The 26919-nt window shown below is 38.2% G+C and overlaps 2 protein-coding genes across 3 annotated transcripts; one reads left to right on the plus strand and one right to left on the minus strand.

The window, feature by feature from the left end:
* Positions 1–1912: 1912 nt before the first annotated feature.
* Positions 1913–3133, minus strand: LOC110882933 (uncharacterized mitochondrial protein AtMg00810-like). Its single transcript, XM_022130818.1, has one exon. It carries the CDS (start codon positions 3131–3133, stop codon positions 1913–1915), a length of 1221 nt encoding a protein of 406 aa, XP_021986510.1.
* Positions 3134–4753: 1620 nt separating this feature from the next.
* LOC110886084 lies at positions 4754–10715 on the plus strand. Of its 2 annotated transcripts, XM_022133845.2 has the most exons (3): positions 4754–5197; positions 6677–7125; positions 10435–10715. In XM_022133845.2, exons 1-2 carry the CDS (start codon positions 4861–4863, stop codon positions 7084–7086), a joined length of 747 nt encoding a protein of 248 aa, XP_021989537.1. In that variant the 5' UTR covers positions 4754–4860; the 3' UTR covers positions 7087–7125; positions 10435–10715. The 2 variants fall into 2 exon arrangements, with proteins under 2 accessions (XP_021989537.1, XP_021989536.1); XM_022133844.2 differs by lacking the exon at positions 10435–10715 and having other exon boundaries at positions 6677–7245.
* The last annotated feature ends 16204 nt before the right edge of the window (positions 10716–26919 follow it).

The following is a 26919-nucleotide window of genomic DNA, read 5'->3' on the forward strand; positions in this document are numbered from 1 at the left end:
TACTTTAATAAAAAACATACCTTTTGAATGAAACAAGCGTTGAACTTACTAATTTTCCCGTTCAAATCCGTCCACTTCGACGTCATTTGGTCCATGTTTCGTATCTTTGCACCGGGAAGTTGCCTAAAATAATTAATGACCAGTCTCCAAAACGCATCTTTTCTTTGCTCGTTGGCATGTTTCCTGCTCTCCGAGATGTGCAAATACGCCTGCACCAAGGACACCTCCTCCTCGCTCGTCCATTGTTGTCGGACGGTTGGGACGATTTCTTGAACGTCATCATTTTCTTCTTCTTCCTCTTCCTCTTCTTGTTGTTGTTCTTGAACGTAATCATCATCTTCATCGTCGTCAAGACTTTGTTGTGGTTCACGATACGCGTTTGCAAAATGACGGATGACAGTGTTGGTTTCTAGTAGTGGGTCGAGTTGGTGGGGTTGGGTTTGATACGTTTGGGGTTGAAATTGGTGAGGTTGAAACGGTGGGACGGACGGTTGGTTTTGATAGGTTTGCGATTGAAAGGGTGGATATTGTTGGGTTTGAAAGGTTGGATATTGTTGGGTTTGAAAGGGTGGGACTTGGTCGGGTTCGTCTTGCAACCTAAAGTGCGTTGGCTCACCAAGATTCGCTCGAACCTTGGGTCTTACGGGATTTTTCTTCGTACCCGAACCTCTTTTTTTCGAACCCCGCCTGCTCTAATGCAATAGTGAAGGTGTATCCAACTTGATCACTTACTACATAAGTCCCCTTCAACGGCTTCAAGTTTAAGTAATCCCTTATAAGGTGATATTTGATTTGAATATGTTGGCGTAGAATACAAGTAGTGAATAGAATTGAAAGAACATTAAAATCAAAGTGCTATATGTTCAAAGAAATTGTGCAATGAAATTCTATTGGATTAATCAATAGTATTCAAATTAATCTTCGTGATCTACAAGTGCAAACGTAGATCCCTTAAATACATAAGTTTTTTACCGTTATTGTGGCGGTAAGATACTCCCGAATGGTGTCTTCCTATCGTTAACATAACTACCAAACAATGAACCGGTTTATTGATATAATCATGCTACAAATTATCTACCTAATGTTACACATAAACACATTAAATTCATATACATAAGATAAACATAATAAGTTTAATTTATAATCTAATAGAATACGCTTGCTTTTCCCGTGGTATACTGGATTTATAGTCACAGCGTGCAAATGTTTATAAACTTATTAACAAATTTATATTGTAACTATTCCATGAAACTTTTTGATATGAATACACACTTATCTATCTGTAAGTTCAAGAAAGAAACAGTTAGTGATGAATGCCTAACCATAACACCGTTCAACAAAACACTGCAACGATTAATAAGTCTAGTTTTGAAGTCTGCGTTAATTGTATTTTAACATTTGTCAGTTTTATGGCAAAGTATCATGTCGCTAAGTGTATCATTAAAGTTGTGTGATTCATATACACATGTACCGTTGGTTCTGTCTGCCGGTACTTAGCTTGCTCAAACATTTTGTGGCTAGTGTTAGTTTGTAATAATCTCCGTTGATTCCTTTCTCCAATATTGCTACAATATAAAGGATACACGGCTTCCTATATTTTTGGTAAACTCCTATAATAAAGCCTATCACAATATTTACAATAATCACAAAGATAACAGAATGATTACAGCATGATTACAGCTATACTTTCAATGTATACTAATACTCCCCCGCAGTCGAAACGGGCAGTTCCCGAACGTTGAGACCGGATCGAAAATCATCAAAGAGAACCTTGGGCAAGCCTTTTGTGAAATGTCTACGATCTGGTATCGGGAGGGAACGTGCATGACCCGAACCTGGCCTTTTGCTATTTTTTTCACGAACAAAGTGGATGTCCATTTCGATGTGCTTGGTCCGTTGATGTTGAACATGATTACAGTGCCAAGTAAATAGCGCTTACATTGTCGCATTTGACTAAAGTGGCATGTTGTGGAGCACGGTGTAACTCAAGGAGAAGATTACGGATCCAACAGACTTCGGAGACAACATTGGCAACACCACGATACTCCGCTTCGGCACTTGAGCGAGATAGAGTTTGCTGGCGCTTGGAAGACCAAGATAGGAGATTGTCGCCCATGTAAACACAATATCCCGAAGTCGAGCGATGCGTGTTGGGGCATCCACCCCAATCAGCGTCGGTATAGGCAACGAGAGAAGCCGCTGAGGATTTGTGAAGATGTAAGCCGAATGTTAAGGTCCCCTTAATGTATCGCAAAATTTGTTTTAAAGCATTCATGTGAGAGGTCATGGGAGAATGCATCTGTAAACAAATTTGCTGCACAGCATAGGATATATCGGGGTGTGTAAAGGTTAAGTATTGAAGTGCCCCGACTAAGCTCCTATATTCGGTGATGTTATCCCACGGTGTACCCGAGTTACGACTTAATTTTTGTTGGGTATCAACTGGCGTCGCGGCGGGATTGCAATCCGAAAGGCCCGCCTTTTCTAATATTTCCTGAGCATATTTTTCTTGGGATAGAAACATCGAGTTTCCGTGCCGTGTAACTGCTATGCCAAGAAAGTAAGTGAGAGGACCAAGGTCTTTCATGGCGAATTCTTTGGAGAGGAGAGCCATAAACCGGTTCCGTAGAGCATCTGAAGAAGTGATCAATAAAATATCATCAACATAGAGTAATATGAAGGCCATTTGTTCACCATCCTTGAAGATGAAGAGGGAGTGGTCACATTGGCTGTGATGAAAACCCAAAGTGTAAACATAGTGCGCGAAATGTTGGTACCAAGCCCGGGGTGCTTGTTTAAGTCCGTAAAGAGACTTTTTAAGAAGACACACGTGGTTGGGATATTGGGGGTCGCGAAAACCCATTGGTTGGTGCATGTAAACCGTTTCGTTTAAGTGACCATGAAGGAAGGCATTTTTGACGTCCAGTTGATGAATAGGCCAAGACCTGGAAAGAGCGATGGAAAGCACGGTCCGGATTGTGGTTGGCTTAACCACCGGACTAAAAGTCTCCCTGCAATCAACTCCAATTTGTTGAGAACGCCCGTCACAAACAAGACGAGCTTTGTATCTCTCAAGAGTTCCATCCGCCTTCTTTTTGTGACGGAAAATCCACATGCTACGGACAATGTTCATTGTTGGTTGTTTCGGTACTAATTCCCATGTCCGGTTATTAATAAATGCTCGATATTCATCGATCATGGCATTTTTCCAGTCCGGATTAGAAAGAGCGTCGGTAGGATTTCGAGGAATATAATTTTTCAATCCATCATTGCTACGCGTGATAAATAAAAATTAGTTTTAGTTAGTTTTAATTAGAAGGTGATTTAAAAAGAAAAGCTGCAGGTTGTTGTTTTTGTGGGTGAAGGGAAGAAGAAGAAGCTTTTTCATTTTAGTCCCTGCATTTTGATTATATTAAAATAAAGATTTAAAGTTCAAAAGTCTTTAAAAAAGGATTTTGCATTTCAGTCCCTAAAGTTTTAATTAGTTTTAATTAGATTTTGGAAATGTAATTTTTTTTTTTACTTTTGAATAGGTTTTTTTATTTCTAGTATTGTATTTTTTTAATTAAATAAAGTATTTTAAGTTTTTAATTAAAAAAAATAATTGTGTAATGATTGGAATGGGCGTTATTGGGTATTATTCCCACTACGACAATTTTGCAATAACGTCCAATAATGCACTCATGCTGACTGGGCTACCACATGGCAGAAAACGCCCCATGGTGGGGGCATTATTGAGCTAACCACTACGCATGGTCTAACCACAATTAACAAGTTTCTTTCTCCTTTGACACTTTAGCCCCTACAATTTAAAAGTATTAAACCTTTTATCTTTGTAAACTTGTCAAAGCGCAACGAAACTTCAACTTCTGCACTTTAATCATCAACAGCAGTTGACTATTGTTGATTAACCTTTATTGAGCAAACTTAAACATACTTTTGGTAATCTTAAGCTCAATGTATGATAACATTAATTTAGTAACTTCTCTTAAAAACTCTTTAACTTTCTTTAAAAAAAAATCTAAACTCATCACTATTCGAACTACTAACATGATTCAACGAATTTAAAATCTATAAAAACTTGAACTTTGATTATAATTTAGTACCTTCTATGTTTAAAACCAAAAATATTTATTTGTGAAATCTATAAAAACCCTAACGATAGTTGGAGCATATGCCGGAGTACTCCACCTCCTCCAAATACCACCTAATCATCCATCTTCACTTTAAAGTTTAAAACTACCCGAATGCATATGGGGTAGAAGCCGATCATCCATCTTCCTTCATACCCTCACACTTAACAATCGGTCTACTACAAATCGATTTGCCAAATCGAGGGTCTGACGACAGTGTTGCCGAGAATCCACTGAAACTTAAAGGCTCAAACCAAGGAGTTGAAACTTAAAGGCTCAAACCAAGGAGTTCTCGAGTACCCTTAGGAGATTTCTAAACATTTTATAAAACCATTTATAGTGGGTGTTTGGGATTCATTCTCAAAAGTGACTTATTAACTTATATAAATCAAAAGTGAGAAGTTAGAAATTCTAACTTTTCAAAAATAACTTCTCAACACACAAAATCCTTCAAAATAAGCTAACCCAAACACTCAAAAAATAACTTATTAACTTTTATAAGTAACTAACTCATAAGTTTCCAAAATAAGCTAACCCAAACACCCACAGTTATAACCATTGTTTTTATACTTCACCAAAGTTTTAACTATAGATTAAAGTAGCTACATTAAATATGTTCTTCTAACCAACCACTTGAGTTCCGGTGTATCCATAGTATACGAAATGAACTAACTATTGAGTCAAAATCAGACCTTTCTGGTTGACCAGACCGGACGCCGGAATCACCATGTCGTCGGCGACCAATCAGTTCACCGTTTTAACAATCTCTCAGTTTGACAGTCACAATATCATCCACCTATCATTCACAATCGCATTCGCCCAAATGATAATAATCATATTACTTCTATTCGAAACCCCATTCCGAAACCCTCTTGTTCTCCGATTAGATCAATTCAAAATAGGAAAACCTCAGTTGGCTGTAAAATCTTTTGGTGCCACTCTGTTCGTAGCCATGATGTACAACATTTACAGTGTATTCGAATTACGTCGTCGTTTTGTCGATGCCGTTGATTCCTCCAATCACATCCTTCTTGCTTACCATATGTTCGTAGCTTATTTAATGGGTAATTTTTTTTTCTAATTAAATGTTTTACCTTGATTTTTATTTGTGATTTGTTAGATTTAGTATGAGATTGGATGCAATTTGAACTCATCATATGTTTCTATATTTCGTTAGTGAGATTCTAGGGTTTGTTACCAAGTTGTTGCTGTTTAAATTGCTGAATTTTGCATTATATCATCCATATTATATACCATTTTAGATATAGATTTGACTCGAAGTGTTACAGAAGATGGAGATCATTTGTATGATTCAGGGTTACAAGAAAATCTTTGTGGAGAATTTTACAAATATAAATCAAATTAGTGCTGAGTCTGTTATTCCTCGTATGGTTATATTCGTTGATGACGCGTGCATTCTAGGGGCTTAGATGCTGCTCGCATGCACGTCATCGTCCCAATCCGTTCTTAAGATTCTTAACCTCAAGGGATCTTTTTTTTGAGCGGAAAATTATCTACATTGAGTCGTCGCACCTCCCTATTGAAGGCTCGGTCCCACGTAGGCCAGATAGTCGTTCATTACAACAGGGCCCACGCTGGCACAGAGAGTGACACGACGTTTTCAACTGGATAAAACCCCCCCAAAGACTACCAAGCCAGTTGAGTGCCCCCACCGAAAGTGCAATGGGTGGGATTCGAACCTGAGCTTCAGGGGTCAACCAGGATGCCTCAACTATGTTACCATGGCATCATAGGCTTAACCTCAAGGGATCTAAAGTGGATTTTGGAAAACGTCTTTAATGCTACCATTTGCTTACTGAACCGAAATGGAAATATATACCCGCACATGAGTTAGGAATGGGGAGAGGTTCTAAGTTGTAACTGATCTGGATATGCAGCTAATCCCAGGTTGTATATTTAGTTGATCAATAATGCATAGTATATTACAGCGTTTTCATTATTCTATAACCTCAACGCACTCCAATAGGTTGAGAGTGGAAATACGAGAATATCGTGTACGTAAAGGATCAGAACTGGTCCTACCTGCATTGATCACCTTTCAACTTTGGTATCAGCACTTCCAGGTTTTCATCTTGCACCCAACTTGGCATAAGCTGTTGTGTCGGGTCATTCGAAATAGTACTAGTAGCAAGCAACATATTGTCAATCCCGAAAATCCTCTCAGTTCTTTGATAGTCTTAGGAGTTGATCAGTCGTTCATCGACGACGAATACACATTTACTGAGGCTTGGAAGGATTCTAGTGTTTGTTACAAAGTTCTTGCTGATTAATTTTGCATTATAACATATCCATATTATATACCATTTTAGATACAGATTTGACCTTCCTAAAATTAATATCCACAATTGAGTTTAAATTATTATAGAAGATGGAGATCATTTGCATAATTCAGGATTACATGAAAATCTAACTGTTGTAACAATGTTTTATGAGTGCTGAACAGTTTGAGTTCTTATGTTCAATATCTTCAAGGAGAAGTAGATCCATTTGAATATATTAATTATAAGTATCTTTTCATGCAGGCTTCTCGCTTTTTCTCTTGGTTACGGTAAACAGTCTACACCGATACATCAAAGAGGTTGTCATGGTTACAGAGATCATACGCGCTACAAAGAAACAAAACCGAGCCTATGAAAACTGTATGAAAAAGAGGGCAGAGGAGGCGGAAACCATAAGAAAAGATATATCTAGGTTGAAAACAGATATTATAAATTTGGAATCTGAATGTAGTATGAAGGAACAAGCAGTACAGTTATTAAGGGCTGAGTCTAGTACACTTAAAGATAGATTAGAAGGTTGTTTAGTGGAATATGATCGCTTGCTAACGTACAACAAAGATCTTAGAGAACAACTTCAAGGTGTAAATGGAAGATCGTCTCACTCGGATGGTATAATATCGGCCTTTTTTAGTTGGGATCGATGGGGTTTGTGACGTTTGTGTAAAAAGTTACCGAGTGGATACTTGTATAAGGTATGTTTTTATGATCAATCGTTTGTTACTTTGTTAAGTTCGTAAGATTGTCTCGTATATGTTTTATGTAAATTATGGTATGACTAAAGCTTTGTATATGAGGGGCGGGTCATTCTTTTTTAGGATCTAAAGCAAACTTTAAAAGTGAGGCATTTTTAGTTAATAAAGAATTGATGTAATATATGACAGGTTCAATATGGAAATTTTAGATTTAAAAAAAATCAACTAGAACAGAAATTAAATTTAGAAGGGCATTGTCTTTATCCACTTTTGTAAAACATATAATATCAAATATGTAAGGTAAAAAGGGCAAATCGGACTCCCGGTGCGTGTACAACTGAAATATGACTGTTTCTGCTTCATTTTCGTTCATTCTCTTTGCCAGTTTCTAAACAATTTTTTATCTTTAAGTGACATTAGTGTAAAAGTAACAGCAGCGGCCTGCTGCATTAACCACTGAGATCCGACTGTTTCTGCTTCATTTTCGTTCATTCCCTTTTCCAGTTTTCTGAACAAATATTTATCTTTAAGCGACATTAATATCATAGGTTTTCGTTGACTATATTTTTAAGGTTATAGCCTATAGGTTTAGTTTTAAACTGAAGAAAACAGAAAACTAGTGTAAGAATCGAAGCATGTTTAACATATATATATGGGTTATGATTCTACTGTGGATTGTCGTTGTACTTGAACTGGAGATCAAGCTAATAAATGATTTTCATCATGTAGAGGTTTCTCTATATTGGGTCCGGTTTGATGAGTACCACCAGCTGCAATTCAGCCCATTAGACTGAGTAATGTGAGGGGGAGGGAGGAGAGAGAGTCAGGACTTGATGTTTGCGAGTGGGGCAAGTGCAACATGACTCGTTTTCGGGGAGGGGGTTAGTTTAATTATTGTGGATACTCTTATGGTTGAATCTTTCCCCCTCTATTTTATGAATGATAACCCCTCTTCCAAAGGCTCCTTTCTCGTTGCAACCTTCCTTCTCCCTCCCCCCCTCTCTCTCTCGCTCTCTCTACACACACACTCTTTGACCTCATACACATGACCACATTATTCAGACATATATGTGCTTATGCACTAGCTCTCTAGATAACCTGACTTAACACTAGAAGGGTGGTCCCGAGGCTACGCCTTCAAGGCCCTTGTAATGAGTTCCTATGACTTTTGCTCTTAACTCAAGCTCGGGAAGATGAGGAACGACTCAAGCGGATCATCAAGACCATCCCGGCTGTTTTGTGATAATGTCTCTGCCTAACCGAGATGTATAAATTTGGTTGGACACTCCGTGTGATACGTCTTTCCGCTTAACCGTAATCAAATGTCTAGCTCCAGCTCAAGGCTCCTTGTGTATGGTTCCACCTAACTAGACCTACTCGCCTAGCTCTGACTAGACGTTTAGCTCCAGTTGGATGATCTTTAGGATACTTGCTGTAGGGTCCTACTTCTAAGAACTGTGGTAAAAATGTGGATTTGCTAGAGATTTAAAACTAAATACGTAGAAATACAAAAGAAAAGGCAATATAAAGCCTTTTATATGGAAAAGTTGATGCTAAAATGTCAAGGTTAAAAGACTAAGAAGAGAAAAGACGAAGATATACTTTAGGACGATCCACCTCGATAGAATTTGTTACTTGACCCAAACACTAAACATTGACTGTTTAGTGTGAAAGTTTGTATACAAAGTTTATACTGAGGGTTGAGATTCAGCTTTGACAAGTTGAAATCTCAAGCTGAACATATAAGATTTAGGGAACTTACTTTTCTCCAGGGTTCATTCATGAAAAGCATATATGCTCATGTTGATTATACAAGTTGCGAGCAGGGGCGGACTTATTAGGAAAGATCGGGTTCCCAGGAACCCATTCGGTTTTTAATTTTTAGTGCAAATATTTATAACAAACTGAAAAGGAACCCATAAGTAAAATATATAGGGAACCCATAAACAAAAAAGCTTTGGTAGTCCACTGGTTAATCCGCATTCTTCTTCTTTTTACACCCGGGTTCGAATCCCGTATGTGACAATTATTAAATTTTTGTTCCATTTTTTTCATACTACAATATACTTCCATCATCACGTACACGTGAAGCTAATTCATGCTCATCACACCCTCTTTCACACTTTATTTTCATCAAGTTTCAACCTTTATAAATAATCTTGAATCTTTAACTAACAGAAGTTGTTAGAATCAATTATTCTCGAAGATATTGTGTTGGTTAATCAAGGGTTGAAGTGGGTATTCTTGAAAGGTTATTGTTGTTCTGCAATGTATGTGAAAGCTGCTAGTGGGTTAGTTGATAAAGTTGAAGTTTTTGTTGGGCTACATTGGCCTAGGGTCTGTTATGGGTGTGGGAGATTTTGTGGGTTGTTGTGTTTGTTGTTGGTTCAGTGGAAAGAGTTTGTGTTTAATTAGAGGGTTTAAGTCAGTTTTCGGATTGGGGACCGTCGCGCTGCTTATTGTTATTTGGAGCTGGTTTCTTAGTTTGACTTCGGTTTCTTGCTTGGTTTATACAGATTACTTTCTAATGACGATTTGCTTTTCATTATTGTATCGTAGTTTTGTTATGTGATTAACCTTACCGGAAATATGTGAACCCAGTGGAAAAAATTCTTGGATCCGCCACTGGTTGCGAGTTTCCTTTAACATATACGATCAAGACAAAGATTTGCTTGAGCTGAAACATTTAATCACTGAGAATCTAAATATTAATATCAGAATAGTAAAGCGGTTTGATATTTACACTTCACTCAGCATTGACAAATCCAAGTTTGATGAATTTCAACAATATCAAGTAATCTAAAGAAGACTATATAGTGACATCTTTTTCACATCGATCAGACCGGATCTTATGCTCGGTCACACTAATGAACTATGAGTACAGAGTGAAATGTCCCTAAACTAAACTACATTAACTAGGATTTTTGTTACATACCAAACAGGAGAACACAACCCAAAAGACTAGTCTGATGGGTGAGAGAGCCCATTTGGTATATAAACCCCACATCAGTTGCCCATACAACCGATGTGGGACAAGTCCCATACCTTGCAATGTTATTAATCCATAACAATTTTCTCTCTGCGAGAGATTTCTCACCGTAAATCTAAATTAATTATGAGGGTTTCATTTGTATATTTGCCACAAACAAATATTTTGTATGCTTCAAGTTCTTGTCAACAAGAATTTTGAATTATAAAATTTCTTCTTTCTTTAATTTGTTCCTCGTTTAGTTTGAGTTATTCATGTATTCGTTTCGTACTCCAATCTCTGCTCGCAAACATATTGCTCCTTCCTTGGTGTTTTCTTAGTTCAGTCGAAGAAAAGAAACTTGTTCGAAACTGGGATGGGGTCTCAATTTCGCTCATTATGGTTAAAGTCATTCCTCTCTTCCTGTTGGTAATCTCCCTTGTCTCTCACCAAGTTACTTCTCATGCATCAACAATTTTCTTCATTCCTATTACTCCATTCTCTTGTCATCATTGATGACTTCGATATCTTGTCTTCTACATCATGCTAAATGCTAATGTGCTTCCTTATTGTTGTTTCCTTTCCTGTTCATGGTTTCTTTCAGTCTTGCATTATTGGTGGTAAGTAACATAATTGTTGACTTCTTTTTTTACTATTATTATTATTATGACTCGCTCGTCATTAAGTTTTCTTAGTTAAGTTGCAGTAGATTTGTTGTCTTCATTTATTTGCATCCACCTCGTCGTGAAATCGTGGTTTCCCTCGATTCATTGTTTATCATGTATGGGTTTGTTTGTTTGAGTCAATATCAAATCGATATCGAACTATCTAATTCTAGTCAATTTTTTTTTTTTATTATAATTCAACTTGAATTCACTTTAAAAATCTTGAATTAATAAAACAATTCGAATAGCATAGTGACTCTTGGGGTGGGATAAAGTTTAGGTACTATTCCCATAAAGGGTTTTTTCCATATTTATTGGGTTTTAGTGATCGAAATTTGTCGTTCAAAAACAAATAAATAAATAAAACAATTCGAATAACACAATAAGCTAGAAACCTATGGGATAGACACTACTTTTTTTACATGAATTTAAAGATTCATGTTTCATTCTGTTTTCTAAACTTAAAAGTCTTTTCTATTCTTTTTACCTAATTTTAAAAAGGAGACAATGTTTCATTGTCTCCCTTCCAAATACCATTTTTTTTTCTAAAAAAAGTTACTCTAATAATTATTTAATATCAATGTATATATTTTATATCTTACGTTTTTTTTTTTAAAAGTTACTTTAATAATTATTTAATATCAATGTATATATTTTAATCTTACAAAATATAAATGCTCATTTTTGTACTTGTATAAAGTAAATGTAAAAAAGATAAAGAATTATTTTGTAGGTGTATTTAGTAAGGTGTGATTTGTTGATAAATTACTGAGGAAATGACGTTTATTCATAGAGTTAAATTAGTAAGGTATGATTTGTTGATAAATTATTGAGAAAATGACATTTATTCATAGAGTTAAATGCTAAAATCGTCCCTAAGGTTTGATCACTTTTGTCACCTTAATCAAAAAATGAAATCTTTTGTAAGTTTTGTTTTCATTTCCACCAAAATCACGAAAAAAGTTAAAATGTATTGTTAACTCATAGACGATTCTGGCAATTCCCAAACCATAGGGGTGATTTTGACAACTTACCCATTTATTCTTTTATTTTTAATTTCCCTTTTTATCAATAAATAAAACAAAACAAAAAAAATATATTAATATAATATATATACACACATGTTTGTATACACACACTTATTTCTTTAGTTTTCTTTTTTACATTTAAAATAAAAAATAATAAACGTACCATAATATATATACATATACACACACATTTATAATTTTATATACCATACACACATTGGCGAAGCCTTATTTTGTAGTGATAATTAAACAAAAAAAATTATGAATTTTTTTAGTGTAAAATATTGGATTTTTTAAGAGCCTGACCCCCACCGATTTGAATTTTAAGAGTCTGGCCCTTATTGAGTTTTCGTTCAAGCTCTGCCACTGTATACAAACACGATACACACTCTTTCTCTTCTATACTTCTCTCTTCTCTACCTCCACCTCCATCACAACCACGACCATTGTCGCCGCCACAACCTCCTCGTCCAACTCGACACTCGTATCTCATCTCCCCTCGTTTGATAATTAGAAAATAGAAGAATAAATGGGAAAGTGCCAGAATCATCCCTGAGGTTTGAGAATTGCCAAAATCATTCATGGGAGTTAACGATACATTTTTTCCAGAATAATTGATTTAGATAGAAATGACAACAAAAATGAAACCTCGGGGGTCTAGTTACAATAAAATTCACTTTTTGACTGACGTGACAAAAGTGACCAAACCTCAGAGACACTTGTGATGACGTTTGACGTACGTAAAATACAACATATAAATTGTATCAAATGCGGCGTAAAATCAACCCTTTTTCGGTACTAATGTTGGAAAAAAGCATGTTTCTTTGTTCCTTTTTAATTTATAGGGTCAAAAGAGCTTAAACGCATAAAAGGTGCAAAATAACAACAAAAACCAACATAAATACAAAGAAGGAGGATTGACACAACTCGCCAAGCCCTCATCCACACCCAAACCAATAAAATAACAAGATCAGAAGCTTTGGCACGGGGCCTTGCCCACCAGGCATGGGCCGTGCTCAGTGGGAATTCTCTGCAGAAGAAAAAGACAGCAACAAAAGACAAATCAGGAGCTCAACACGGGGCCATGCTAAGGTAACACAGGGCGTGGTCAACTCTAGGATTCGCAGAATCTGAGAAAGTACAACAAGTACATTGGCCACGGGCCGTGCCGTTGACACATGGGGCCGTGTTAGTACGAGATCTGAAACTGCATTTAATGAAGAAGAGAGAGAGATTGAAGGCGACGGGGCTGTACCAGGCAGGCACGGGCCATGTTGGATGTCTGATTTTCAGCTATAAATACGGGTGCTTGGTTTCATTCCAATCGATCCCTTGGCAAACCACTTCTCTCACACTTGCCACCACTCCACCACCACTACAACACCATCATCTATCTTCCATCATTTAGAGTGTGTAGTAGTCTCGGGATCCAAGATCGATCGTATGAGTTCTTGTCAAACAAAGGTCATGCTTGGCTAAACTCTTACATCACTTGGTGAAAACAAATCTTTTATGTATTTCCTTTTGATTTCCAATCTTTGGCTCCTTTTTATTTGGGTATGTGTTAATGACTTTAATAACTAGTTTTTTATATTGACAACGAATTTACCTACCATTCTTCATATGTTGTTGATTCACATATTCGTGTCTTTACGGTCTATATAAAGCGCATTAACTACTTGGAAGAGGGTTAGAATGGTGGTTGGGTAATTCTATGTCTCGTTCAGTGTATAGATCCTGCGAGAACTAGATTCAATCTTAGTATTACTTCTCGAGATTGGGCAGGAATGACTACCCCGGAAGTAAGTAAGAAAACGCTTGAACCCCTTATCTATAAACTACTATTAAAACTTTAAACCAACCCTGCGAGGACTGTATCCCTGTTGACTCAGACCAAAGGGTTGAGGGTAACGCTGCCTGGAAGGGGGCCTACCACTTTTCGCATTAATAACTTACTTAATTATCTTTCAATAATCCAACCTTGCAGGACTGTATCCCTGCTGACTCAGACCAATAGGTTGAGGGTAATGCTGCCTGGAAGGGAGCCTACTACTATAACTTAAAAATAATATCTTAAAATGCCCAAAGTGCAGAAATCATTAAAGGATACATAAAAGAGGAGTTGGAGCCAAGTGATTCCTTCGTGTCTATTTGTTTTTCCTTACATTTTATTTTTGCTTTTTAGTTTATCTTTTTACAGCTTTAAAACCTTTTCATCAAAATTTGGTTAGTTTAGACTTTAACGATAAGCTGGTATTAAAAGCTCTTGTGTCCTTGGACGACCTCGGTATCTTGCCATCACTATACTACGTCTGCGATGAGTGCACTTGCCCTAACGTGTGTGTTGAGGGATAGCATTATATCGTGTTTTATAAATGTAAAACTTGAATTGGCGAGTAAATAGAGCTAAAATATATCTAAAAAAATATACCTACAAATATACCTACACCCGCGTACGTAAAGTTTTTGGCGCCATTGCCGGGGACACAAGGATTTTGAGAAAGCTTAAAATTAGCGGCCTAATCAAATTATAACATTTTTCAAAACTGCGCGCCCATTTTCAAAACTTTTTTCTCTTTACAGTAGGTTTAACACAAGGCCGTGTTACTGGGACACGCCCCGTGCTGCAATTTTTCTTAAAAACTTTTTCAAACGCCCAGATACAGATCTGCCCACGGGGCCGTGCCAGTTCAGCACGGGGTCGTGGTCAACAATCTGTTAAATTTTAATCTTCTGTTTTCTGATCCCGAGGCTCGTTATTCTTCCGGGTATCTTCCAATACAATGGATTACTACTCAGAAGACTACACCTACTATATTGAGGATGATTATGAGGAACCTTATTGTACCATTTGCGATGAATCCCATTCGGTACAACATTGTGACCTTTTAAAACAATCAACCTCATACACCACGCCAAGTTCTTCGTACACCACTGATGAAGAACCAAGGTTTGAGCTCCCAAAGTTAAGCATTGACTGGGATGCCAATCCGTTTGAAACCTACGACACTCCACCAATAATTAATCCCGAAGCCGAAAGCCTAATACAAAGTCTCAAAAATCTAGAACTCTTAATTAAGAGATCTCGTGAAAAGGAAGAGGCAGTTTGTACTAAAGAGGTAATAGTCGAAGAGGTAAAAATAAAAGAGCAACAAAACGAAAAACTCACGCATAAACAAAACCAGGAAGAAGGTAAGTTTAAAACTAACGATTTTAAATTAGAATAAAATTTTCAAGAAATTCACGTTTTAGAACCTTCTTTTGAAAATCATTGTTTGGTATCTTTTCATGCCAAGTTTTTAAAAGAGTTAAACATTACTACTAAAATCGAAGAGTTAGTAAGCATCACGTTAACAAATGATCAAACTTCGCTAATAAAAGATGAATACCATGAACTAAACATAAAACCAGTACCATGTTTTTTTCAAAACATCTTTGTTAGTAACGTGCTAATTGATAAGGATCTTTGTGTCAACATAATGCCAAACTATATTTCCGAAAAAATCGGTACTAGTGATTTTTCTCCTATTAAAATTCCTATTTTGCTCACTAATCGAAAAACAATTAACGCCACGGGAATGCTTGAGGATGTCTTAATTCAAACAGGTCAAGCGGTAGTACCAACCGACTTTATCATCCTAGATGATACCCCCCCCCCCTCGTGTTGGGACAACCATTTATAAAATCCCATCAAACCTTGACCCAACGGAAGCAAAACAACCTACCACTTCAATTAGGGGCCGACAAAAGGTACGTCGATCTTGACCAATCAATGAAATACCCAATTTGCAATGACGACCCCCTAATTGAAGATGAAGCGGAGCCACCCGATACGAAAGAAATAGAAGAACAATTCATCAAAGAGGAAGACGCCATCGAACACACCTTTTCGGCCATTGATCTTAATGAAGAAGAAAATAAGCATTCTCTTGAAGACCCACCGCCACTTGAACTCAAGGAACTACCAAAAGGTCTAGAATACGCATTCTTGGACGAACATCGTAAGCCCCCCGTCATCATTTCTTCTAAACTAACACTTTTTGAAAAAGAAAAATTAATAAAACTTTTGAAAAAACATAAAAACACAATCGCAAGGAGGCTCATGGATATCAAAGGCATCAATCCTTCCATGTGCACTCATAAAAGTTTAATGGAAGATGACTACAAAACGGTAATAAAATCACAAAGTAGAGTAAATCCAAACGTGCAAGAAGTGGTTAAATATGAAGTCATCAAGCTACTAGACGCCAGGCATATCTATCCTATCTCTGATAGCCCATGGGTAAGCCCGTCCAAGTTGTACCAAAGAAAGGAGGTATGCCGGTAATAACTAATGATAAAAAATGAACTTATACCAATGAGAACCGTCACCGGATGGAGGGTTTGTATCGACTATCGCAAATTAAACGAAGCAACAAGGAAAGACCACTTTCCTTTACCATTCATCGACCAAATGTTAGAAAGACTATCTGGTTATAAATTCTATTGTTTTCTCGATAGTTTCTCCGGGTATTTTCAAATTCTCATAGCACCGAAGGATCAAGAAAAAACAACTTTTACATGTCCCTACGGAACTTTCGCTTATCGACGCATGCCTTTTGGTCTATGCAATGCCCCCGCTACGTTTCAACGTTGCATGGTGGCTATCTTCCATGACATGATAGAAAAAACCATGGAAGTTTTCATGGATGATTTTTCTATCTTTGGAGATACATTTGACCAATGCCTCCATAACCTGGAGCGAATGCTATCCCGATGTGAGTAAACTAACATCGCCCTTAATTGGGAAAAATGCCTTTTCATGGTAACTGAAAGAATAGTACTCGGTCGAAAAATCTTAAACGAAGAAATGGAAGTAGATCGGGCAAAAATAGACATTATTTCCCGATTACCTCCACCGTCCTCGATCCGTTCGAGCCATTCGAAGTTTCCTTGGACATGCCGGATTTTTTAGGCGATTTATCAAAGACTTTTCGAAAATCTCTAGACCTCTAACAAAATTACTTGAAAAAGATGCACCATTCATCTTCGACAAGGAATGCAATAAAACTTTTCTTACCCTAAAAGAAAAGCTAGTCAATGCACCAATCATGATAGCACCCGATTGCAAACTACCTTTTGAAATCATGTGCGACGCAAGCGACTTTGCAGTTGGAGCCGTCTTTGGATAACGAAAAGAAAAAGACTTTCACCCAATATACTATGCAAGTAGAACTCTTAACGATGCTCAATAAAATTATACGACAACCAAAAAAGAGTTACTAGCCGTAGTATTTGCTTTTGATAAATTTCGTTCCTATCTTGTTCTTTCTAAAACAATAGTCTACACGGATCATGTTGCCATTCGATACCTCTTCAAAAAACAAGATGCCAAACCACGTTTGATTCGGTGGATTCTTCTCCTCCAAGAATTTGACATTGAAAAAAAGATAAACGAGGAGCCAAAAACACTGCCGCCAATCATCTATCTCGCTTAGAAGATCTCGCTTTGGAGCTAACTCGGGAAGAACTCATCAATAAAAAGTTCCCCACCGAATCTGTGGAGATGGTAGAATATCAAGAAGAACCATGGTACGCCGACTATGCTAACTACCTCCCTGTAGCATTCTAGTCTAAGGTTGGTCACATCAACAAAGAAGAAAATTCTTTCCCTATGTAAAACCCTATTTTTGGGAAGACCCATATCTTTTTAAAATATGTGCCGATCAACTCATCCAAAGATGCGTCCATTGTCAAGAAGCAAGAAAAATTCTTCGCCATTGTCATGAAGGATCGTATGGAGGATATCATGGAGTCACAAGCACCGCCCAAAAGGTACTCGATTCAAGATTTTATTGGCCAACCATCCATAAGGATGCATACCATCTAATTAACATGTGATGCGTGCCAACGAACAGGTAATATCTCATCAAGAAACGAAGTGCCTCAAAATGGCATTCTTATTTGTGAAATTTGTGATGTTCGGTGTATGGATTTTATGGGACCTTTCCCACCGTCAAAAAGTAACAAATACATTCTTGTAGCGGTAGATTACGTGTCCAAATGGGCCGAGGCTGAAGCTCTTCCAACAAACGATGGGAGAGTTGTGGTAAAATTCTTAAAATGATTATTTTCTCGTTTCGGTACTCCAAAAGCACTCATTAGTGATAGAGGAACACATTTTTGCAATCAACAATTAAATAAAATTTTAACAAAATATGGGGTCTATCACCTTCTTTCAACCGCCTACCGTGCTCAAACCAACGGTTAAGCCGAAGTAACAAATCGAGGGCTAAAAAGAATCTTAGAAAAAACCGTATGTCAAAATAAAAAAGATTGAGCGGGAAAACTAGACGATGCTTTATGGGCCTTCCGAACCGCCTACAAAACACCAATAGGCACCACCCCATATAAGCTCGTCTATGGAAAAAATTGTCACCTCCCAGTAGAAATTGCTCACAAGGCCTACTGGGCGTTAAAAAACGTAAACCTAGACCAAGAAGCTGCCAGTAAAAATCGATTCTATCAGTTAAACGAATTAGATAATTGAGAAATCAAGCATACTCTAACTCCGAAATTTATAAGGAACACATGAAAAATATACATGATAAAATAAGCAAACCTAAAGAATTTCAGGAGGGGGATCAAGTGCTATTGTTTAATTCAAGGCTTCGATTATTTCTGGGAAAACTTAAGTCAAGGTGGACGGGACCTTTTTCCATCACCCAAATCTTTTCACATGAAGCAGTAGAAATTAAGCCTCCAAACGGAGAACCTTTCAAGGTAAACGGACAAAGTCTTAAGATTTACCGAGGCTTCATTGAGGATGAGGAAGTTGAAATGGATCTTCAAGAGGTAGATATGTGATCGGAAAACAATCAAATGTTAATTGTAAATATGCATATTTTTCTTTTTAATCATCTTATAGGAGCAATGGGGAAACTTCATCCTTGAAGGTTTGACGAGAAACAGGTAAGTACAAAAGGAACCATAGAAAAACGGTCACACACACGTGCACGAATAAAAAAAATAAGGCTACTGGCACTTTGAACACGGGGTCATGCCCACCTGACATGCCCCCGTGCCCAAACGCGCAGATACATAATTTTTAACAAAACACGGCACAGGGCCATGCTGCATCAGCATGGGGCCGTGGCCGACGTGCAAACAGACTATAAAAGGCACTGTCTTCACTTTTTCCACAGAAAACACGACCCGTTTCTCTGGAGACTCCGGTTCCTGACCATTTTCTGCCAGATTTCAACGATCGACCGACCATATCCGACTACAAGGTATGATTCTAACATCATAGTTAGTTAGTTTAACGACGTGCATGTAGTGTAGCACCAAAGATTTGGGTTTAATCTAGGTTTCTTGAACAAGACCCATGCCAGTCTCGAATTTTTGTTTAGATCTTGTCAGTAGTAGTTAGCACTAGTGTTTTGGGAAGTAAATAACGGAATGTTGTTGGGGAAATCTGATTGTTCAAACAGTTATGCTCAAACCCTTGTTCTTGACCGAAAAAACTTAAAATTGAAAGGGTAAACAAGTGTTTATGCAAAATTGATAGTTGGGGTTTGATTTTCGGGGTAAACCGCACCTAATGGACCAAAAAATTTGATTTTTTCGAAGCCGGCTCGAAAACCTTAATTTTTGAAGAAACGAACAATTTGACACGGGGATGTGGCCAATTAAGACCCCAGACACGGGGCCGTGTCCAGACCACCTGATTTCAAATTTTTGCATAATTTTCAATGTATCAACTGTTTTACTGGTACTTTCTTGCAGGGATGGCGCCGCACAAGTTACTGTAACACCCCGGAAATATAAAACTTTATATTAGAATTATAAAGTTTAAATAAACGAGAATTAATTAACTAGGAATTTATAACCTAGTTAACTACAAGTCTAAAAATAACTTACAATGGGGTTAAAACAACAAAACGTTATGTTAAATAAATTGAGGGCCAATATTGTCAAAAACTTGAACTTAAATTACTAAAATAGTAAAAACAAAACCAAACACCCCATACTTGAGGTGTCTGGTCGATCAACAAGCAGAGGGCGACAAGGGGTTCTCCACCCAAACCCTAGTTCACAAGAAAAACCACAAATTGAAGGCCTAAATCAACTAGAAATCGAAATCTGAGCATAGAATCGTGATCACCTCGTCAAAGGGATCATAAGGTATGTCAAATTAGGTTGTTTTGATTCAACCTAAATTTCTTGCATATGATTGAAATTGAATGTTGAGCTTAATTATGTGTTATAAACATGAAATTAGAAGTGATATGAGATTTAGGGACAAACCCTAGACGATTTCTTGTCAAAATCTTGCATGATACTAGTATGGATCAAAATCACTATAGAGGGTGGTTAATATGTTGGTAGAACTTGATAAACACTAGGATTAAGACTCTTGTCTAGTGTAAATTGGAATTTTGAGATAATCCCTAAAATTATTGATGTTAAAAATATGTGTATGTTGTCAAATTGAAGTTAATTTGGATGATAATTTCAAGTCATGAAATTGGTTTAGATCATGTAGAAATTTGACCCGCTAGGTGTTTGATGAAACGCCTAAATTAGGGTTAAAATGTTAAAGGTTGGGTAAAACGCAGATTAGAATATGTTAGGAAAATGATGCGTTAAAGCTTAAGAAAGAGTTCTAAACTTGTTATGAATTGAACTCTTTAGGCAAGGAATCCGGAACGTCGAGCGGACACGCCGGAGAGGATACACGTGGAAAAGGAGTGCTTTAAAGGTACGTAACTTTAGTCTCGTTGAATTGTGCATATTTGTTGAGTTTAATGTATAGATAGAATCGAAGCGTGAAGGATGCGTTTGATGCATTCTAAAGTGGCGTAGTTCACTCGAACATCAAACGGGTCAAAATAAAGACTTGGGATTGGGTTTGACTTGTTAATAAAGTGATGGTTTCACTAGATAGTCAAACGGGTTGAATAGGTGTTATAAGAGGAATCACGATAATAGTGACCATGATTGTACTTGAATAAATATAGTTAAATTGATAAAGAACCGTTTGGTAGGCATCACATTGGAGGATTTTCCATAAGATGTGCCAACGGGTCGAATAACAGTGTAAATTGTAGGATTGGTGTCCAATTACTTAGCAAAAATGACATCAAGTACAAAAGCATTAAGCCATGGAATTTGGTAAGGAAATGCGAGTGGTGCTAAGCCCCGGATGTTGGGTGAAAACGCCTCAAGGATTGCTATTATACGGTAGTAAAGTTGTGTAAATATAGTGGTCGAATATCTAAATAGAGCTTTTAGTGACTAAGACTGTAAACCAAATTTTCGGGGTAACAATTATGGTAGACACGTCGGTAATTTAAATACGGTCGTGTAGGAAAAAGAATCACTAAAAACGGACTTACGGATCTTAAGTTATGACGATTTTAAGTTGGGACTGATTATACTTGGAGCTGGGAATGTACATCAACAGCTGAGCAAACATTCTGTGAAAAACAGGGCTAGGCGTGACGCCAAGGCCCTTGGCGTCACGCGACGCCCCCTTAATCCGTGAAAATTTTATTTTTTGATTGTTTGATCCTTGGAACTTGTTTAAATCCATTGTAGCTTTATCAAAACTAACATTTGTGGTGGTTTTGATCTTAGGTGATGTTGGAACTAACCGGAAGATGATCGAGCTAGCTTTTGAAGAACCGAACACTAATTACAAGCTTCCGCAATGTTTTAAACTTTATTAGATTATGGTTATGGGTTGTAAACAAATTGTTAAACAAATTTTGGATGTTTTAATTTAGTCGTTAGTCGACTTAGGCTTTTGCTACAAATGAACCATGTTCATGGAATCCAAGTTAACTATTCATCTTTTATCTAAAATGGATTGAACTATTATTAAATTCAAGTAAATTAGACGGGTGTTACAAGTTGGTAATCAGAGCTTCAGGTTTTCAACAAAGTATTCAGTTCAAGCTCGATCGATCTTCCGGTAAGAATTAACTTATTATGTTAACAAATTACGTCTTATGTAAGAATGAGAAAGGAATTGAAGTGCATGGGAAGAGCGTGTTAACACACTCAAACCCGGAAAGTGCACCAAATGTGAACGGTTAAAGCAAGTTGAGAACTTGGCTAAACCGAAACAAAAGAAGCAATGTTATAAATGAAATGTTTAACGTTTAAATGTAAACATTTCAGTTTTAAAGATGACGGATATGGGAAATGACGAAGCGGTGCCAAGAGTCACTAAGCAAATGAGAGAAGTGATTGCCGAGGAAGTAGGAAAGGCAATCGAAAATAGCTTATCCGGTTTTATTGATAAGATTCAGAATACGGTACTATTAGTTGTTGATGGGAGAATCAAGAAATTGGAAGATGATGCTAATGTAGCCAAGGAAAAAGCTGTAGAACGCAAGGGCAGCTCGTACAAAGAGTTTATGGCATGTAAACGCCACTATATCACGGAGAGGTGGATCCGATAGTATGCCAGATATGGTTAAGTGATATTGAAGGGGTATTCGAGAGAACCCACTGTGATACAAGTGACTTCGTAGCCTATGGCACGGGTCAGCTGAGAGGTCAAGCAAAAGACTGGTGGGATAATAAGAAAAAGGAAATTGGAAGTGAAGCGGCAAAAGCAATGACATGGGAGGAGTTTAAGGTGCCATTCCTCAAACATCACAGTCCCAAAGCGGTTATCAATCGAATCAAAGAGGAGTTTATTCAGCTTAGACAGAAAGGCGAATCTATAGATAAGATCACGGGAACCTTTCTTGACAAACTGAGATTTTGCGATGAATTGGTGACCTCCGAAGAACAGAAGGTGTATTATTATTATAACATGCTAAGCACAGAGTATCGGGAGTTCATGACTCCCTCAAAATATGAGACCCTCACTGAAATTATCAATACCGCTCGAGAAAGAGAAATAGAGCTAAAGAAACAAATTGAAAGGGGTGAAAGAAGGGCGCAAGAGGTTAATCCAAGCCCTACGAAAAAGGCACGCACGATTGACTCATCGAAGAAGCAAGAAGGAAAGAGCAGTACGCCAAGTTGTAACGTATGCGGGAAAGGGCACAAGGGTGAGTGCCGGTTTTAGGACAAGCCGTGTCCTATTTGTGGGAAGACAGGGCACACGGCTGCGTTGTGCCCGGGAAAGTGTCGGTGTGCTACAAATGTTATCAGCCGGGTCACAAGAAGTCTGAGTGCCCGGAGTTGGTCGGAAAGAAGGATGACAAGAGCACACACACAGAGGCACCAAAAGCAAAAGCAAGATCCTTCCAGCTAACAGCAGTGGAGGCGAAAACGGAGCCCGATGTGGTCTCAGGTATATTTGCCATAAATTCAATTCCTACACATGTGTTATTTGATACGGGTGCGAATAAATCCTTTATTTCACATGGACTTATTCGACATCCTTCCTTTGTACTAACGAAATTACCTATGCCATTAGAGGTAGAAATAGGCGATAACAAAAATTCCTTGTGTGTGATATATGTCGAGATTGCAAGATAAGCATAAACAATGAGGAATATCCAATAGACTTGATTCCTATGTCAATGGGAGAATTCCAAGTAGTGGTCGGGATGGATTGGCTATCCCGACACCACGCAAAATTCGTATGTTCCCGCAAGGAGATAAAAAATAACATCTCCAAGTGGGAAATCGGTTACCATATATGGCGAGAAAGGGGGTAAACCCGTTATGTGCTCAATGCTAAAAGCTCACAAGCTCATGAGGCACGGTTGTAGGGCATTCATGATATACGCAAACGAACCAGACAAGGGATCACTAAGGATTGAAGACGTACCGGTGGTACGCGAATATGCCGACGTGTTTCCGGAAGACCTACCGGGAATACCGCCTGAACAGGAGGTAGAGTTCGGAATCGAATTGATTCCGGGCGCGAAACCCGTGGCCAAGGCGCCGTATCGGCTCGCACCCTCAGAATTGCAAGAATTAATGTCTCAAATTCAAGATCTCCTCGACAAAGGGTTTATTCGCCCAAGTGTGTCTCCGTGGGGCGCACCAGTGCTGTTTGTGAAGAAAAAGGATGGGAGTATGCGTATGTGTATCGATTACCGGGAGTTAAATAAACTCACGGTGAAAAATCGATATCCACTCCCAAGAATTGATGACTTACCAATTGCAAGGCGCAAGTTGGTTTTCCAAGATCGACCTTAGGTCGGGATATCATCAGTTGAGAGTCAGGGAGGAAGATATACCGAAGACGGCTTTCCGTACGCGGTACGGACACTACGAGTTCCTTGTGATGTCCTTTGGGTTAACAAATGCACCCGCAGCTTTCATGGATCTCAAGAACCGGGTTTGCAAGTCTATGCTAGATAAGTCGGTGATAGTATTTATTGACGACATTCTAATATACTCAAAGGATGAAGCGGAACATACAAGACATTTGCGTGAGGTATTGGGGACACTCAGAAAAGAAAAACTGCATGCAAAGTTTTCGAAATGTGCCTTTTGGTTACGAGAGGTACAATTTCTCAGGCACGTCATTAATGCAAACGGGGTGTTAGTAGACCCGTCGAAAATAGAAGCCGTGGCGAGATGGAACCCACCGAAGAATCCTTCGGAAATCAGAAGCTTTTTGGGGCTTGCGGGTTATTACCGGAGATTCATACAGGATTTCTCCAGAATCGCTATGCCATTAACCAAACTAACCCGCAAAGAAGAAAAGTTTATTTGGGGCGAGGATCAAGAAAGGGCGTTTCAAACGCTTAAGGAAAAACTGACTCAAGCACCGGTATTATCATTACCGGATGGAACGGACGATATGGTAGTTTACTCGGATGCCTCGCATTCGGGGCTTGGTTGTGTTTTGATGCAACGAGGCAAGGTTATAGCCTATGCCTCAAGGCAGCTGAAGACTCATGAAAAGAAATATCCTACACATGACCTCGAGTTAGCGGCAGTGGTGTTCGCCTTGAAAATATGGAGGCATTATTTGTATGGGGTAAAGTGCACTATCTTTACCGACCACAAAAGCTTGAAGTATTTCTTCGATCAGAAGGAATTAAATATGAGGTAGAGGCGGTGGTTAGAGACTGTCAAGGACTTCGATTGTGATATACATTACCACCCCGGGAAGGCTAATGTGGTGGCGGACGCGTTGAGTCGAAAGACGGACTATACGCCTATTCGAGTCCGATCGATGCAACTAATTGTGACATCGGGATTACTTGACCAAATCCGAAAATCTCAAATCGAAGCAATAAAGGAAGAGAATGTGAAAAAGGAAAGAATAGTAGGGCAGTTAAAAGATTTGGAGGACGGTAACCAAGGATTTAAAACTCGATTTGGGAGAATTTGGGTTCCAAATACATGTGGAACCAAGGCATTTTTACTGACGAGGCCCATAAATCTCGTTATTCGATACATCCGGGGGCGACCAAGATGTATAATGATTTAAAGCAAAATTATTGGTGGCCCGGAATGAAGAAAGATATTGTAAAATATGTGGAGAAGTGTTTGACCTGTTTGCAAGTCAAGGCAGAGCACCAGCAACCATATGGTAAGCTGCAACCATTGGACATCCCGGTTTGGAAATGGGAGCAAATTAAAATGGACTTGTTGACCAAACTACCCAAAACCAGCCGTGGTTTTGATGCTATATGGGTGGTTGTGGATAGATTAACTAAAAGTGCACATTTCATTCTGATTCGTGAAACTTATACATCAGAAAAGATGTCAGAAGTGTATACAAATGAGACTGTGGCACGTCACGAGGTACCGATATCCATTGTGTCCGACAGAGATACTCGGTTTACTTCGCAATTTTGGCGTGGCTTCCAAGAGCAAATGGGAACTAAGCAGTTGATTAGCACTGCTTACCATCCCCAAACGGATGGGCAAAGTGAAAGAACAATACAAACGTTGGAAGATATATTACGTGCTTGCATTATCGACTTTGGGGGCAGTTGGGATGTCCATCTACCCTTGGTCGAATTCTCATATAACAATAACTATCACGCGAGTATTAAAATGGCCCCATACGAGATGTTATATGGTAGAAAGTGCCGAACCCCAGTTTGTTGGGGAGAAGTTGGTCCGGGAGGACTAGCTCAGACTGATATAATCCGAGCTACGAATCAGAAAATCGACTTGGTCCGCACTCATTTAAAAGCAGCTCAGGATCGACAAAAATCGTATGCGGATAAACGAAGAAGGCCAATAGAATTTCAAGTGGGCGATAAGGTAATGTTGAAAGTATCTTCGTGGAAGGGGATAATTCGGTTTAGAAAAAGGGGAAAATTGAGCCAAAGATTTATTGGGCCATTCGAAATCGTTGAACGGGTTGGTAAGGTAGCATACCGTCTCGAGCTGGCTGAGGAGTTGAGTGGAATACATAGTACATTCCACGTGTCACATCTCTGAAAATGTTTAGCAGACGAAACTACTCGTATCCACTACGATGATATCGAGGTGGATAACAGTCTTAACTATGCGGTGAAGCCAATTGCAATTTTAGATCGTAAAGTGAAGAGTTTGAGAAACAAAAAGATTAACCAAGTGAAGGTTAAGTGGGAACACAGAAAGGGTGCGGATACCACATGGGAATCCGAATAAGAAATGCAACGGCTCTACCCTACATTATTTGGTACGTAATCCGGTTTCGGGGACGAAACCCTTTTAAGGGGGGTGGACTTGTAACACCCCGGAAATATAAAACTTTATATTAGAATTATAAAGTTTAAATAAACGAGAATTAATTAACTAGGAATTTATAACCTAGTTAACTACAAATCTAAAAATAACTTACAATGGGGTTAAAACAACAAAACGTTATGTTAAATAAATTGAGGGGCCAATATTGTCAAAAACTTGAACTTAAATTACTAAAATAGTAAAAACAAAACCAAACACCCCATACTTGAGGTGTCTGGTCGATCAACAAGCAGAGGGCGACAAGGGGTTCTCCACCCAAACCCTAGTTCACAAGAAAAACCACAAATTGAAGGCCTTGATGTCTGTCGTTAGTGACATGCAAAAACCTATTTAAACTATTAGTATAGAATAAGCAGGGTATCGAACCAAGGGAGGACTGTGGAAAGTGTCATAATGAAAAGAATTGATTAACTATTACTGAATGAGAAAATCGGTTTGTTTGATTTGAGAAATAGTTAAATTAACGAATAAAAATTGT

The sequence above is a fragment of the Helianthus annuus genome, chromosome 10 (assembly GCF_002127325.2).
Source record: "Helianthus annuus cultivar XRQ/B chromosome 10, HanXRQr2.0-SUNRISE, whole genome shotgun sequence".
NCBI classification, from domain to species: domain Eukaryota; kingdom Viridiplantae; phylum Streptophyta; class Magnoliopsida; order Asterales; family Asteraceae; genus Helianthus; species Helianthus annuus.